At 41.3% G+C, this 15,772-nt stretch overlaps 2 protein-coding genes across 4 annotated transcripts; one reads left to right on the forward strand and one right to left on the reverse strand.

Moving 5' to 3' along the window:
- Nucleotides 1–998: 998 nt before the first annotated feature.
- On the reverse strand, nucleotides 999–3,983 carry DIN10 (Raffinose synthase family protein). 2 transcript variants are annotated; one of them, XM_086243652.1, is made up of 4 exons: nucleotides 3,889–3,983; nucleotides 3,729–3,768; nucleotides 2,031–3,616; nucleotides 999–1,941 (listed from the first exon to the last, which is right to left on the reverse strand). In XM_086243652.1, the coding sequence occupies exons 3-4, from the start codon at nucleotides 3,542–3,544 to the stop codon at nucleotides 1,215–1,217; spliced, it is 2,241 nt and encodes a 746-aa protein (XP_086099778.1). In that variant the 5' UTR covers nucleotides 3,545–3,616; nucleotides 3,729–3,768; nucleotides 3,889–3,983; the 3' UTR covers nucleotides 999–1,214. The 2 variants fall into 2 exon arrangements, with proteins under 2 accessions (XP_086099778.1, XP_086099779.1); XM_086243653.1 differs by lacking the exon at nucleotides 3,889–3,983 and having other exon boundaries at nucleotides 3,729–3,857.
- A 5,451-nt stretch (nucleotides 3,984–9,434) lies between these two features.
- LOC147285666 (uncharacterized) lies at nucleotides 9,435–15,646 on the forward strand. Of its 2 annotated transcripts, none has more exons than XM_086244506.1 (10): nucleotides 9,435–9,746; nucleotides 9,952–10,019; nucleotides 10,177–10,238; nucleotides 10,349–10,498; nucleotides 10,675–10,851; nucleotides 11,296–11,508; nucleotides 11,979–13,693; nucleotides 13,934–13,999; nucleotides 14,091–14,166; nucleotides 14,881–15,646. In XM_086244506.1, exons 1-10 carry the CDS (start codon nucleotides 9,541–9,543, stop codon nucleotides 15,571–15,573), a joined length of 3,426 nt encoding a protein of 1,141 aa, XP_086100632.1. In that variant the 5' UTR covers nucleotides 9,435–9,540; the 3' UTR covers nucleotides 15,574–15,646. The 2 variants fall into 2 exon arrangements, with proteins under 2 accessions (XP_086100632.1, XP_086100633.1); XM_086244507.1 differs by having other exon boundaries at nucleotides 14,097–14,166.
- The last annotated feature ends 126 nt before the right edge of the window (nucleotides 15,647–15,772 follow it).

The following is a 15,772-nucleotide window of genomic DNA, read 5'->3' on the forward strand; positions in this document are numbered from 1 at the left end:
AAAATAAAAAACTAAAAAAAAAAAGACCACTTTGGCCCTCCCCTCACCCACACACCCCCATTCCCATCTCCCCCCCCCCGGTACACACCCCATTCCCATCCTTTTTTTTTTCTTCTTCACCGTCAACCTTGGCCATGCCTGCCATCGCTGGCCACCTCCCCGCGAACAGAGACCACCAGCGGCTCTCTCTCTCTCTCCTTCCATCTCTCCTCTCTCCCTTTCTCTGTCTGCCTTCAAGATCGGTGACCACCTCTTCGCAACTGCCTGCGCGCAGCACCCAGCCCGCTGTCCTCCCACACGCTGCTACACCTCCGCCCGCAGCACCTCGTCTTCCACCTCGAAGCCCAGAACCAGCCACCATTAAAAAAAAAAAAAATCAGTTCGGCAGGTTCGGCGGACCAGTGCCGAACCGGGCTGTTTCGTTCGGCAGTCATCCACCGAATATAACAGGATTGTTCGGCGGATGAGTGCCGAACGAAACAGCCCAGTTCGGCACTGGTCTGCCGAACCTGCCGAACTGAAATTTTTTTTTTTAATGGTGTTCGGAGGGGAGGAGAGAGAGGGAGGGTGGTGTTGCGGGAAGAAGAGAGAGATAGGAGGGTGGTGCTGCGGGGAGAAGAGAGAGAGGTCGGTGCTGCGGGGAGGAGAGAGGGAGGGAGGTGGTCGGGTGAGGGTGAGGGAGGGGGAGGGGCTGTGTTTTTTGTTTTTTGTTTTTTTGGTATGAGTTGATGAGGTGTGGTGGGTGAAAGGGTGTGTAGGAGAAATTTTAAATTTTGGGAGAGAGATAGGGGGTGTGTGAAATGTATAAAATAGGGGTATTAGGGTAATTAAAGGGGTGTGTTAAAAAGAAATTTTAAATTTTTGGAGAAGATAGAGGGTATGTAGAAAAAAAGTGTGTGCAAAAAGAAAAAAAAAGTGTGCAAATAGCAGCCCTCTTTTTTTTTTTCTCATTAACAATATAGCTGGGCAACGTGGACTGTGTCTGATTCAAGGTACAATAAGATTTTTTCATAACCAATTATTTTGTTTTTTTTTACATGAGTGGTAATGGGTCAAAGTACTTCAAGCTTAAGTAAAGATGGGATCATAATAACAATAGAATTATGTAAATTTCTTGTCCCCCAAACATAAAAAACATGATTATTTCAAGAAAAAATGCACAGGGACATCGAATCTAATGACTGCTACAAGTACACTATAATAACAATAATTTCCTAAAACTCAACCTCAACTAAATGAACTTTTTGGCCCTCCTGAGGCAAATGATCCAAGGTCAAAGTCACCAACCCAGATGACGAATCATAATCAAAATCCACCGATTTAGACCCCACAGAATACCTCCTGGGCTTAGCTGAAGAGAACGCAGCAAACTTGCCACACCCTTTAACCTCCATCCTTACCCCTTTCCCTTCATATCTCAACCCTTCAATGGCTCCACCTGCATTGTACATGTTAACAAGTCCCAAGGGAGCAAAACTGCACCCAGAGTCCAACACCCTGATGGGGGTCACAGTGAAAATTTCGTGTTCAAGGACTTTGAGAGAGATGGGCATGGCAGCATTGTAAGGGACTGTCACGAGCTCCGCTGTCCGGTGGCAGTAGACGGCGCAGTCACCTTTCCAGTCCGGCTCGGTGGCGGCCTCCGCAATGAGGTGGACGTCACGGCCACGAACGAAACCCGTTATAGCCTCAGACTTTGTTTGGTGGAATGTGTTCTTTCTCTCTGCAGAGTTCCACGCTGCTCCTTGGCAGTTGTACACTCCCAACACGCCTGTGTACTTGTTCATGTTCCATATCTTCAACAAGCTCACGCCATCTCGGGCCGGGTCAGAGAACAAGCAGTCCCGGGTTGGCCTTCCGGGCAATCGGGGTCGGAGCACCGACCCGTCAGGCAACACCAGCTTCCTCAGCAGCTCAAAGTTGTGCTTCCCAGGCGCATCACTGAACAAAATGACAAAAAACCCAATTAACATTATTTGCCAATCAAATTAAACATTTATCAAACAGACATTAATTAATTAATTATGTACCTAACATAAATGGGCCCACCACTGATGGCCCTGGCGGACGCGTGGTACTCAGCCGCCGGGTGGAGCGAGTGGAACATGTCCCAGTCGGGCTGCATAAACTCACCAAGGAATACGCTGTTGTACGCAACCGCCGCGATGTGGATCGTGTGCGACACCGGGTCACGTGGGTAAAAATCGTCCGACGCCCTCACAACCGCCGTCTGTTTGGAACAGTAGAGCGCATCAGTATTATGGCTCATGCACGCTATGATCCCATTGTCCGGGAAATTCCTCGCCACCGAAGCATCCAGCGCCTGGTGGTACTGCCGGGTCAGCTCCACCCGACCCCCCAACCCGGCTCCAAGAGTTTCAAGTATGCACTGCACATCCACCTTAACCCCATCTACACCCGCAGCAGCCAAGTAACTGTGCAATTCGTTGTAGAATTTGTACACGTTTTTCGGGTTCACAAGCCCCAAACCTTGTACGGCCATCTGCTCCGTTTTCCACGTTGGTTCATTTTCTACGACTCCGCTCGACACCTTCGGATACTTCATCAACGACCCGTATTCCTCCATTTCTTTGACTCCGGGTCGGACCCCGCCCCAGTACCCAGTAATCGCGTGCCACACGTACACATACTTCAGCCCGTGCTTTTCCTTCGCTATGTTGACAATGTTTTTAATCCCAACCGTCGGATCCTCCTTGTTTTGGAACTTGGGATTTTCTTTGATCCCAGTCAACCTCTGCAACGACTGGCGTTTCTCACCGTCGTCGTTCTCATCGCCGCCGACGGATTGCCAACCGTCGTCAATGATAACGAACTTCGGGGGAGTCCCACCGGCGGCCAAAGACTCGAGCCCGGACTCGACCGCTTCCTGAGTCACCTCCTGGTAAAACGCATCCCACGTGCACCACCCGAAAAAGTCAACGATTCCGGGGAGTTTCTTCTCGTGCCGTTGACGGAACGTCTGGAGATGAACTTTAACGGCCCTGATTGCTTCGGAGATTGTACCGAACGGGTCTGTCCCGGCGTGAATAAACAGCGAGTGACTAAACGACGACGCTTTGGTGTCCGCGTCACCGCTCTCCAAACAAAGCTCGAGCTGGTCTTCCGCATTGCCCTGTAAGCAAGCCCTGAAGTTGCCTTCGATAAGAGGGAGGAACACAGTGTACACAATCTGATTCTCTTCGTCTCCGTCCACGTCGGATTCGAGGTGGGAACCAGTCTTGGTCTCTACCAATAGGATTTGGGTCTCCAGAGGAATGTCGCTGCCTTTATCACCCATTTTCTGGGCCATCCACCATAGCTTGAACCGGAAGCAGGCCATGAACCGGACGCCGTGTAAAGTCCCCAAGGGAACCACGTGGCGGCTGTTGTCCTCCTCGAAAGCCGCTCCGAGAAAGACCCCCTCGACCGGACCGGAAGACGAACCGGACGTGGCGACCACATTGTCCGGTACTCCGGTCAGGATAGTACGGTCCTTCACGACCAGCTTCCGTTCCGAGATTCGGACCGCCGGTTTGATTGTCATCTCTCTTTCTTCTTCTAATCCCTCCTCTTTCTCCTTGTATAGTTTTCTGGAGGATCTACGGTGCTCGCTTTTCTGCAATTTCAAACAAATTAAGGTATAAATTTCTAATTCATAATTCAATTCCAATGCAAGTATATATGTAACAAACAAGACTCAGATCGAGCTCACGAATTGTATAATTTACCTTAAAAGCTAATAACGAAAATGCTGGATTGCGAGAATATCTACAAATTCCAAAACATGAACAGAACAACAAATTAACCTTGTTAGTAAAGAGATATTCGATCTTAAATTTTCTCAGAAACCAAACAGAGAGTAATTGATAGAATAGAAGAGAATAATACCAGAAGTAGTAGAGCGCTTCAATGAGTTGTTTGCAATTGGGATTCTAAGAGCACACGAAAGCTTTGAATTGAACTTGGGTAAATGAATTGACGGTGTAGTATTTATAATACGAGTGAGAGAACTGTAACACGAATTTGACACCATTGCTTGCGAGTTGAGACCTCTGAAATCTACGAGTTCATTCTCTCAATCTCGAGAAAAGGCGTCTTCTAATAAGCCTCGTCATTAACTGCTTATCCAATCCAACGGTTTGAAAATTATCCGCCTCGGTTGGAATGTTGAAATCGACGACGGATCAGACTTCCACGTCGGATCCACGTCGTACCAATCCGAAACTAGGATTACACGAACCTAGCTAGTAATTTATAATAAAACAAGCAATAATAAAAAAAGGGTTGGTGCATGAACAGTGCGCGTAATTATTCTCCTGGGGACTAGATCCCAATAGACTGTATTAATTTAATGGTGCTGATCTGTATCCACGTACTCAGTCCAATAGTTTTTTTTTTTTTTGGTCGAAACAGTCCAATAGTTTGAACCAGCGCTCAAAAATTAAAAGCCGCGTTACTTCCTCTACGATCATTACACGTGGGCGTCTGCTATTCACCTGCTACGGTGAGAAAAATAAAAATGAACTTTTTTCCGGAGGGGGCTAGTCAAAGCATGAATTATTTGACATTTGTAAACTTTGCGTTAAGGAAGTGATTATGAGCTAATGGAATCCTCATTATCAATCATTGGTGTACCTGAGTGGGTCATACTGTTCTTGATTAGCGGGGTATTTGGAAACTCAGAATGGGGAATGTGGCAAGTGGCATGGTGCTGATGGAGTCCATTGTGTTTATGTTGATGATCGAATTATATATGGCTACACAGTCTGGTTTGGATTATGGATATGATCTTTGTCACAGACTCACAGGTATCAATTTGCGCAATTTGTTGTCTTTCTCTCTGTCTTGAATTTAATTTAATATTGAAACGTAAATCGATCAATTATTGAAATGCATGATTCATTCTGACGTTTTGGGATGATCCTTCGAATCCAGCTGTGAAAATGAGATCTCTGAGATGGAGCAGTGTGAAGAAGTTGGCAACTTGCTTATATAACTAGCCTGCCCAATTTTGTATTATTTGAATAGTCCAAATGCTATCAAGCATTGCATGATTGCTGCCAATTGTTGTTCTCTTTTTTTTCCCCATTGCAAGTAGTTGATGAATACGTACCAATCTATAAATTTTTTTAATGACTTCTTGAATTCATTAATCCATAAGGTTTTTATTTTTTTTATTCTTTCTTATGTAATATTTCCACCCTCCAATTAGATACAACTTTTGGACAAATCAAACTTTCATTGCTCTACATAGCCAGCTATGTAGTTTTTAGTTTGCACGCAAAATATATCCAAGTTGGTTCATGAAAGATGAACTCTAAATTTTATAGTCAATATGATAACATTAAGTAGCTTGCTATACAGAACAACCTCACCAAATCCAAAATTATACGTTTTTAAGAAACTTAGACTACTACACCTACAAAATCATCTCATCCAGCTTTTTAATGATGTATGCAATATTATCAAAAACTATTTCGAGATTTGAATTTGTGTTATGCTCTAAAAAAAATGACAAAAATATATCACTAAACTAATAATTAGTTAGTATATATATAAAATCTAAAGTGTCCAATTTTTTATGTATTACATGTTTTATTATTTTTTATGTGATTTGTTATCCTAATATATTTTGTGAAGTAGTTCTTTTTTTTTTGGCCAGGATATAATTTGTTTAATTAATTAGTTGTATTGCAGGTTATATTTCTTTCCCAATTTAATTTGTCATCCTATAATGTTTCCAAATTCTCATGAACATTCCACAAAACTCGAAATTACCATGAGCCACAAATCCAGGTAGGTCATTATCCAAACACATCATATGATTATTGATGAAGACATTAAAAATTAGATTGTATTAACCATTTTCCTCATTAAAGCTCACCACGCACGTCAGCAAATTGGTTTCAACTTTGTCTGCTTCCCCGTGCAATTTGCACGCGTGCGTAATTTGGCTTATACGTAATCCTCTTCGTTTTGGCTTATTTGGTTGTAGGTAAAAATTCCCTGCGCGAACAGACACAATCTACTTACATAAACCGTACACGTGGCCATCTGCTTACGGCATATTTAGACTAATGCAATTGATTAGGTGAAATTACCCGGTAATTTTGGTGCCCAAGTGTATAATTAGGGACACGTAAGCGACCAGTATTGTTCCCAACAAAAATATCTTTCAGACAAGGATCACTCTCGTGTAAAGTGTCTCTTGCAAATTTCATCTCCTACATCACATCATGTTGACTTTTATTCACCTTCGGGGGTTCTCAGCCGCTGATGCGGTCAAAATTTTATTTCTTCGTGGAAGATAGAAAGGGCGTGTCACGTGTGGCAAGTGTGAGAGAGGGAATGTCTGGGTGCTTCGCGAGGTATCATGAGGTGGATTATGAATTTGTGATGAAGGGTGTGGATGAGTCTTTAAAGATTGTGATTAAAGTAATCTAAAGCATATTCCAAAGTTAATTTCTGGACACCCACTTGTTTTGGAGACACCAAACATGTACTTTTTGAAAGTTAATTGGACCGTTTTCAATTGTTTGATGGGGACCAGTACCAACCCCACTGGGATCAAATCGTGGAATGGTTCTGACTTCTGAGCGTTTTGATTGCATGTGCCGATGTGCGTAGTCACGGAAGCACAACGCACGAGTTTATGGAGATTATGGAGAAAAAACGTTTTTTTATTATGGATGTATTATATATTCAATATATTTAGAGTGCTGCTATTTGCACACCCTGTTTTTTCTTTTTGCACACCCTTTTATAAAATAAAAAATCAAAACTCAAAGAAAAAGACACACTTACCCCTCACCCAACACACCCTAACTCCATTTTTTCTCTTCTGCACACCCCATCAACAGACAAAAAAAAAAACACACACACCCCCTTCATCTCCCTCACCCGACCACACCCACCGGCCACCCACGCAGCACCCACCTCCTCCCTCCCCTCCACCAAGCCCAGCCCCGTCGCACCCTCCCTCCAGCCCCGACCCAGCCCACCTCCTTCCTATCCATGCACCCAACCCGACCTCCTCCCTCCCCTCCCCTAAGCCCCAGCCCGACCACCTCCTTCTCCTCCACCCAGCCCGACTTCCTCCCTCCCCTCCACCCAGCCCCGGCCCCATCACATCCCCTCCCACCCAACCCCGTCGCACCCTCCCTCCAGCCTCGACCCACCCAGCCCACCTGCCTCTAGGTTCGGCGGATGTATGCCGAATGGTTTGTGGGTGTTCGGCGGGTGGCTGCCGAATGGTTTGTAGGTGTTCGGCGGGTGGCTGTCGAATGGTTTGTGGGTGTTCGGTGGGTGGCTGCCGAAGGAAACTCAAATTTTCGGCAAACCAGTGCCGAACAAAGGAGAAAGCAGAGAGAGAAAAGGGAAGGTGGTGGGCTGGGTCGGGGCTGGAGGGAGGGTGCGACGGGGCTGGGGCTTGGTGGAGGGGAGGGAGGAGGTCGGGCTGGGTGCATGGAGGGGAAGGAGGTGGGCTGGGTCGGGGCTGGAGGGAGGGTGCGACGGGGCTGGGGCTTGGTGGAGGGGAGGGAGGAGGTCGGGCTGGGTGCATGGAGGGGAAGGAGGTGGGCTGGGTCGAGGTTGGAGGGAGGGTGCGACGGGGCTGGGCTTGGTGGAGGGGAGGGAGGAGGTGGGTGCTGCGTGGGTGGCCGGTGGGTGTGGTCAGGTGAGGGAGATGAAGGGGGTGTGTGTGTGTTTTTTTTTTGTCTGTTGATGGGGTGTGCAGAAGAGAAAAAATGGAGTTAGGGTGTGTTGGGTGAGGGGTAAGTGTGTCTTTTCTTTTGAGTTTTGATTTTTTTTTTACAAAAGGGTGTGCAAAAAGAAAAAACAGGGTGTGCAAATAGCAGCACTCTATATTTATATTTCTAATCACATGATAAGTGTTTATCTCTCTCTAATTACGTATTAGAAGTTTCTTTCTCTTAAGTGTATGTGTATATCTCTTTATCATGTGATCTATAATACATAAATTTAAGACCACCACAATATAACTTCTAAATTATACATGTATAGAATGAATAATAACCACAACATAACAAATTGATAATAAGATATTCATAGTAGGAGTATTCTATCATTTAGCCAAGTGATTGATATAATCAAATCCAAAAGATTTTATTTTTTAATGAGCGGATTAGATTTAATAATTCAATATGTGAGAAAATAATATAAACACTTTTGAACTATGAATGATTTTGTTTTTTGTTTGTTTTTGAAAGAAAAAGCCAAACAGACTTATTGAAACATAATAATAATTATAAAATCTTTAATTCGCTACATCAAAGTACAACTAAATACCAAATTCTTAAAGCTTCACCCAAGGAAGTACCATCGGATGCATAACAAAGTTCGCATCCTATGTGAGCTCAATCTCGTGTTGAATAACTGATTTGCACAAGCACAAGGAAGTAATGAAGGGCATAAACACACCCCTCCTGTTCGTGGCACCTCCATCGTCGATCTCAGACATGGATAAACAAGCTTCAAACTTATAGATCAAAAACTCAAAACTAGCCGGGTCTAAACTGGCTACAAACTTGAAAAACAAGCAAGACCAGACTTATTAACAGAAAAATCTAGACTAGGCATGACCTAACTACAGCACACAAAGCCACAAATCCCCTCAAGATCAACACCGATAAAAAATCTGGCAACTTATTCTGACAAACAGTAAAAGGCATAGCCATTGTCAGAACCTCACAAGCCATCGTTGCATCACATGCAACAGCCACCGCCGTGAAGCCTAGTCACTGCAAAGCCCAAACGTCGACACACACTCCCACTGAATCACCGAGGTGGAGAGGGGAAAAACTCAAACAAACAAACAAACAATGAAAGGGGAAATGGCAAAGGGAGAAGAGAGGCCCGTCCCTTCTCCCCCGGGAACGTTCAAAGTCAACGAGGAGAACTTGAGGAGAGAGAAGAGAGGAAAAGATAGGCGACTAGGGTTTTACCATATATCTAACTTGTTTTATCCATTCTCATGATTGATTAAACGATTTTGCATTTGAACACATTAATTATTTTTTAAGACACTTTACTTAACAAACTATTCTAGCTTGATTTTGTCAATAAGTTACAAATTTCATCTGTTATGTATATTGGCACTTATGTGACACACTGACATAACATTTTTTTGAGGATCAAAATGTACTTAGGAAAATGACCACATTATGCATAAATAGCATAATAGAATTTTTAACTTATTTTGACAGTATGAAGTCTTTGTATTGGATGGCAAACAATAGTTGGTGGGGTAAAGTGAAAACCCGCTAATAGATTGGGGGTGTTTTTGTAATTAATCATAAATACACTCTTGTCATATTGTATTCCCATATTTCACATTTTTCAAAAAAAAATAAAAAACAAAGTTAGAAAACAAGGTACTCACTCCTCATTAGTCATTAACCCGCCATCCAGTTCACTCAACCGACCCTTTACCGCGTTTTGGCGCGAAAATTGTCACCAAACTCAACAATCCCAAGTTAGGGTTTCACATAGTACTGCTTCTTCGTCTCGTCGAGCGCAACAATGTCGAATTTCTCAGACCAGCTCGAACAAATCAAAACACTAATTTCTTCAGGCACCAAAGCAGATAAGTCATTCGCTTACTCCACCCTCTTGCAGCTCCAAGAGCTGTCCTCTGACTGCCCTGCTTCAATTCAAACACTAGCGCGAAGCGCTCAGACTCTAATCCATCCAATCGTTGCCGATGTTCAAGATGATGACGAAGAAATGTAAATTCCACTATTTTTTCTTTATCTCATTTCATTCCTACTTCTTTAGTGTAAATTACTTGAGAAGTGTACTTTTATTTTTGATCTTATAGTTTTTTGTTTTTTGGTGGAATGATGACATGTTTGATCTTGTAGTTATATGTCTATTGAATGAATGGTGATTTAATGTATTTTGGTTTTTTTTTTTTTTAATTTCAAATTCCAGTGCGACGCAGGCATTGAAATGTTTGGGCTTTATGATATATCATCCTTCCACTGTTGACGCAATTGCAGGTCTGTGAAGCCACTGGCACATTTCCATTTATTTTCCTAATTGTTTGAATTTCTAATTTCTAATTTTTTTGAACAGCTTATTTTCAGAAAAAAATATAATACTGATCTTATGGCTGACCTGTTTTAATTTTCTATCACCAATTTGTTGGTTTTGCAGTGGATGATGTCAAATTGGTTTTCGAGTCATTGGTCAAACTCATTACCACCACGAAGATGAAGGTGATTATTTACATACATGACAATTTACCAATTACCATAGTCCAAGCATCTATGTTTTACCTTTTAATTTTTCATTTGTATTTATTAACTTGTTGGTTTCTTAATTGCAGTCCGTTTGTAATTTAGGTGTGTGGTGCATATCTATCCAGCAGTTGAGTGCACCACTTTTAGCTGCCCATTTCCACTCTCTTTTGCGTGCAGTGGTTCATTCCATTGACAACCCCATTGGTTCTTTGTCAACAACTTTTGAGGCTATTCAGGTACAGTTAGAAGTCACATGCTAAGTGTAGAGTACTTTTTGCAAGTATCATTGATTATACGAGGTTTCTTTAAACAATTCTTATGAGATTATGGGCTGTAAGGTAGTTGCGCTACTGTAAAATTGACATTGTTGTCTTCCCACTTACTCCTCTATGTCTCTATGTTATTATGACAGGCTGTTATGAAGCTAGCATCTTTGTTAAGTGAGAATATGAGAGAATTGTCACATATATGGGCTCCGCCAATATACAGAAGACTTCTTAGCTTCGATAAGAGGGAGAGGGATATGTCTGAAAGGTGTCTATTGAAGATCAGGTCTACGATATTACCTCCTCCACTAAATCTCTCCAAGGTACTCACATGCTCCTGTCTTTTTCTTGAAGTATGACTTCTGGTACAGGTAGGTTAAGCCATATCATGAAATAGTTTAACAAGTTAGGATTTGGACCAACTAAACAAATGATTGTTATTTAGGGGTGTAGTGTCACTTTTAAAAGTTTAGGGGAAAATATGGGACATGAGCTAAAGTTCCTGACTTATTTTTTGAAAGAGGGCTGCAAATTACTTTATGCATTGTAAGCTCAACCATTATGTATTGCATGCCTCCTTTTGCTTATCAGTCACATGCAGGACCATGAGGTGTTTTCTTTGAGCCTTGTATTGAATCTTGATGGTTGTTTCAAGAATGCAGACGACAAGGTTGAGTCTTAAGACTAGCCATATCAAATTGTATTATACATGGATTTATTCTGTAGTTTATAATATCTACATTTCCTTTTTGTTTTTTCATAAACAGGCACTAGTCAAAGATTTGAAGGAAAAATTGCTTACTGGGATGCATGATATGCTAACCAATGGCATGAAGGTTCAAACTATTCAAGCATGGGGATGGTTTATCCGCTTACTGGGATCTCATGCCTTGAAGAACAGGCAGTTAATTAATCATATGCTGAAAATTCCTGAGCATACATTTTCATATCATGACTCGCAAGTTCAGATTGCTTCACAGGTATTTCGAAGGAGTTGATGATGCGTTTTCTAAAATCGGGAAATATTTCCATCTATTAATAATATCATGTATGTCATACTCTTTGGAAGCATATGAAGTTTTAAGAGTCATTTATAACTTGCAACAATTCTTAAACAAATTTGCATATAAAAAATGTTGTTAATGCATAAACCAAATTAATGTTGGGTTTACGAGGGTCCAAGTCATAAACAGATATTAACTAGTTAACTATTGGGCTATCCTAAGTTCTAACATGTGAGCTGACTGGGCTTGCTAGATTCTAGCCCGAGTATGTCTCTTTAGTGGCTTGAACTCTAGGTCAAGTCTTGTTTGGTTCTTGAAGCCTTGGTTATTAAAGTTTACCCCAGTTTTGGTTCTGACAAGGCCTGATCTGCATTAATAGTTAATTTGGTCTTAGAATACCATGCCATTTTCTTAAATCAACGTTGTTATGTAATCTGATATTGCAGGTTGCCTGGGAAGGTCTTATTGATGCCCTTGTTCACCCTTCAATGATACCCTGTGAGACAACTGCTGCAAGAGAGGACAATGGTATGCAACAAATGGGACCATACAAAGGAAATAGTGGTGAAATCCAAAAAAGTGGATCCTCAAAAAGCATAAGGCTCATTATGACACCACTAATAGGCTTCATGTCGAGTAATTGTGATGTATCTGTCCACTTGGCTTGCTTGAACACGTGGTGTTATCTATTGCATAAGCTTGATACCTCTCTCCATGATTCTTCAGTGATCAAACTAGTGGTAGAGCCTATCTTTGAAGCAGTTTTTCAATTTTATCATGATGGTAAGAGTGTTTGGGCAAGGAATCTGTGCATAGATTTGCTTGATGATTTCATATTGGCAAAATGTAAAGATCTAGATTATGACTCACGTAACCAGGTAAGCCATCAGTTATCAGCCAAAAGCTCCATGAATGCACCCTCTATATCTGGAAATTACTCATGGAAGCAGTATCCTATTAAATGGTTGCCGTGGGATCTGAGTCATTTGGACTTCCATTTAAAGATGATCTACATTCTCATCTGTCAAGCATCAAGGGAAACTGTCTCTCATGATAGCAAAAATCCAGCTGGTGATGCTTCCTTAAGGTTATTTAGATCTGTTTTGAAAGGAGTTGAATTGGAGTTCAGAAAGTCATCCAATAATTATAATGATATTATGTTGTGTTTGAAAGCAATATTGAAGTTCCTAAAAAATATATGTGAAGAAGTAAGTTCCGATGGTAGTGACAGAAATAACTTGTATCATATATTCCTTCAGTTGGTTGAGGCTTTCAGTGAGGAGATAGATACTACTATAGTGGGATCCCCTCTTTACAAGGTGGCATTAGACATCAAGTATATTGAAAACCTGCAAACAGTTACTGACATTAAATATGCAAAATCAGGTGTTTGCTCTGTTGCTTACATGGATATGGTTTCCCCAATGGTTTATTTAATTGTACTTTACTTCTGTGTGGTGGTTCAGCCAACTTTGAGTGCGCCCAAAACAGATTTCATTCTGCAGGGTATGCAGAAATATTTTAAATTTATTTTATCATCATTTGATCCGCTGGAAAGTCTCATTGTCACTAATGGATTATTGTACAAGCACATTGGACCTAGCTGCTTAAGGATGTGGATAGCAGTAGCAGAAGGTCTGGAGTACTACATAAATGATGTGAAGGATTTCTCATTAATGAAAATGGACTCTGACAGCAAATGTTTTGTTATCTGCTATCTCTTGTCCTACCCACTAGTTGTATGCTCCTGCAACCAGAAAGACTTTATGTCAGCAAAGATTAGAAGCTCCTCAGAAGATTCTCATGCTTCTCCGCAGATCAAGGTTGAGCTTGAACAAGTTATCACATTGTGGAAGTCGCTTTATGGTTCTCTCTGTACCTCACTGTCACGGTGTTTCACTATTGACAGTTTCTCTGAGGAGCTGTTTTCAATATTGGACAAGTGCCTTGATAAGTATACTAGCGTGGTTGCGTGTGCCAATGAGCTTGAGTTAAACTTCAAGGATGTGGATCTTCATCTCATTTCCTTATATGGCGATGTTTTGATATGTATTCTGGAAAAATTCCGTCCTTCAGGATTAGATCCAGATGGAAATAACAAGCATGGCTGTAACTACAAGGTCTCTAGTGGCATGAAATGCTGCTGGACTTTGGCCATTAGGTAAGTTCAATTGTTGTTTGTTTGAATTTAGCCTAAGTCCTCATGAAGCAAGTGACAATCAGAAAATATTTCTCCAAGTTATAGTTAATGAAAATCACAACACATTAATTGTTCTTAATTAGGAAAAAGGTTATTTGGACAAAATGAAATAATATGAGAACAATAGGAGATGATTATTTCTCCAGATGCTTCACCTCTTCGGCCACCACTTATCATGTTTCATCTATTATTATTACACAGATATATGAAGTTGCTGCAGACAAAGATAGGAACAGACTCACCAATTGGTCCTATTGTGGCCTCAAGGTAAGTCCGGGTAGCCATTTTCTTGCCTTTCATGTTTGGGTTGCTCCTAATAAAATTTAACTAATGGCAATGTCTCCATTTGATATGAAAGTTGCAGGGTGTATTCTGCATTGGCACACTTCATCAGTTCCCTTCACTTGAAGCAAGATATCCTTTCCTTCTTCGAGGTTTGTGCTTCTAATTTCTCATAGCAAAGCTGAGAGATATGATAGACTATATACTAGTTCACTACCATGAGTTATGTTTCTAAACTTTTACACCAAACCTTTACCCTTATCCTTTAGATTATGTTTTTTTCTTTCTTTTCTCTGTTCCTCTCAAATTGAAGCAATTTTGGATAAAAGTTGTTACTGGATGAAGTGAAACCCATCTGCTCAAATTACTCATGAAAAATAGATAATGAACATGTACCGGCTCCTTTTTATTGAAAAGAGTTCCTGCCTATTTGGCCTGTACCCCAAACCAAATGTCCCGTAGTGCACTGGGTATTCGGGGAATTCTGGAGGCCCTTGCTGGTATCGTCCCAATCCTAGTCCTGGAAGGTAGCCCTTTGCCTTTTTTTACTTTAGGATTTTGGGGTTGCCCTAACAGTTCGTTTGAAAAATAGAAACCTACTATGTGCAAAAGACCTTTTATTAGAGTGTGTCCCTCATAGGAAAGCTGTTCTGAAAAGTTTCTTTAAAACCTGTCTCATCTAATGGGGTTGGTGATCAAGAGTTTGAAATTTCCAGTAGTTTCATCTGTTGTTTTGAGTTTCCGTATTTTCACTTTTTGAATCAATACTTGGTCATAAAAATTTGAAATTTCCTTTTTGACTCTCATGCAGTGCTTATATTTGTTGAAAGGTGTTTAATTGGTTTAATCTATTAATGTGCTTGTAGATAGTATCCTGTCCACTACTTCAGTGGCTGGAAGGCCTGGAAATGCAGGCTGAGAGCACCTGTAATCAATTTCAACTCCTTTGGGCTGAAACTCTTAATTGTTTACGGAGGAGTCAGACTACAATAATCTATGATTCTGCATTTCTCAAACTCCAGGCACCTATCCTTGAAAAAACTCTTGATCACCCAAATGTGTCCATTTCAGAGCAAACCATCACCTTTTGGAATTGCACATACGGTGAAGAAATCAAGTTGGATTACCCCCAGAACTTACTTAATGTCCTAGACAAGCTCTGGAGAAATGGAAGAATAAACGTCCACAAGAGAAGCCGACCACTTCAAAAATGTCATTCTAGACTGGAAGTTGCAACTGTTCCACCAAGATACAGGGTCAATGCAACCTATAATAATAGAGGCTCAAAAAGAGTAGAACTACTAGAGAATTCCATAGGTAGTGAGCACAAGGAAATGCCACCACAGTCAAGTTTGAAAAGGAAAAGGTTGGAACTAACTGAGCATCAGAAGGAAGTAAGACGGGCACAGCAAGGAAGGGAAAGGGATTGTGGTGGGCACGGCCCAGGTGTCCAGACTTACACAAGTGTTGATTTTTCACAAGGGAATGAGAATGAGGATTCACAAGAGAACCAAGATATCCGAAATCCAAAATGCATCTTGGAGATGAGAAATGGATAATTGACTGCCTAATAAATATTATATACTTGTTTATCTACCTCTTAGACTGTTGGGTTGGGTTGGGCATGTAACATAGTTTGTTTATATCTTCTATGTATTATATACAAGTTTTTTTTTTTTTGACCAATGTATTATATACTAGTTTACTTTAATGTAACAAGTCAAATTAATTGTGAAAGTATCATCAATTCAAACCTTT

This window comes from Dryas octopetala, chromosome 5 (assembly GCF_963921425.1).
Source record: "Dryas octopetala chromosome 5, drDryOcto1.1, whole genome shotgun sequence".
In the NCBI taxonomy this organism is placed as follows: Eukaryota; Viridiplantae; Streptophyta; class Magnoliopsida; order Rosales; family Rosaceae; genus Dryas; species Dryas octopetala.

Coding starts and splice junctions, on each gene's coding strand:
- DIN10 (XM_086243652.1), bottom strand. CDS start 3,544: ATGACAATCAAACCGGCGGTCCGAATCTCGGAACGGAAGCTGGTCGTG. Junction 1,942..2,030: donor GGTGGGCCCATTTATGTTAG/GTACATAATTAA, acceptor CATTTTGTTCAG/TGATGCGCCTGGGAAGCACA.
- LOC147285666 (XM_086244506.1), top strand. CDS start 9,541: ATGTCGAATTTCTCAGACCAGCTCGAACAAATCAAAACACTAATTTCT. Junction 9,747..9,951: donor CAAGATGATGACGAAGAAAT/GTAAATTCCACT, acceptor TTCAAATTCCAG/TGCGACGCAGGCATTGAAAT. Junction 10,020..10,176: donor CACTGTTGACGCAATTGCAG/GTCTGTGAAGCC, acceptor TTGGTTTTGCAG/TGGATGATGTCAAATTGGTT.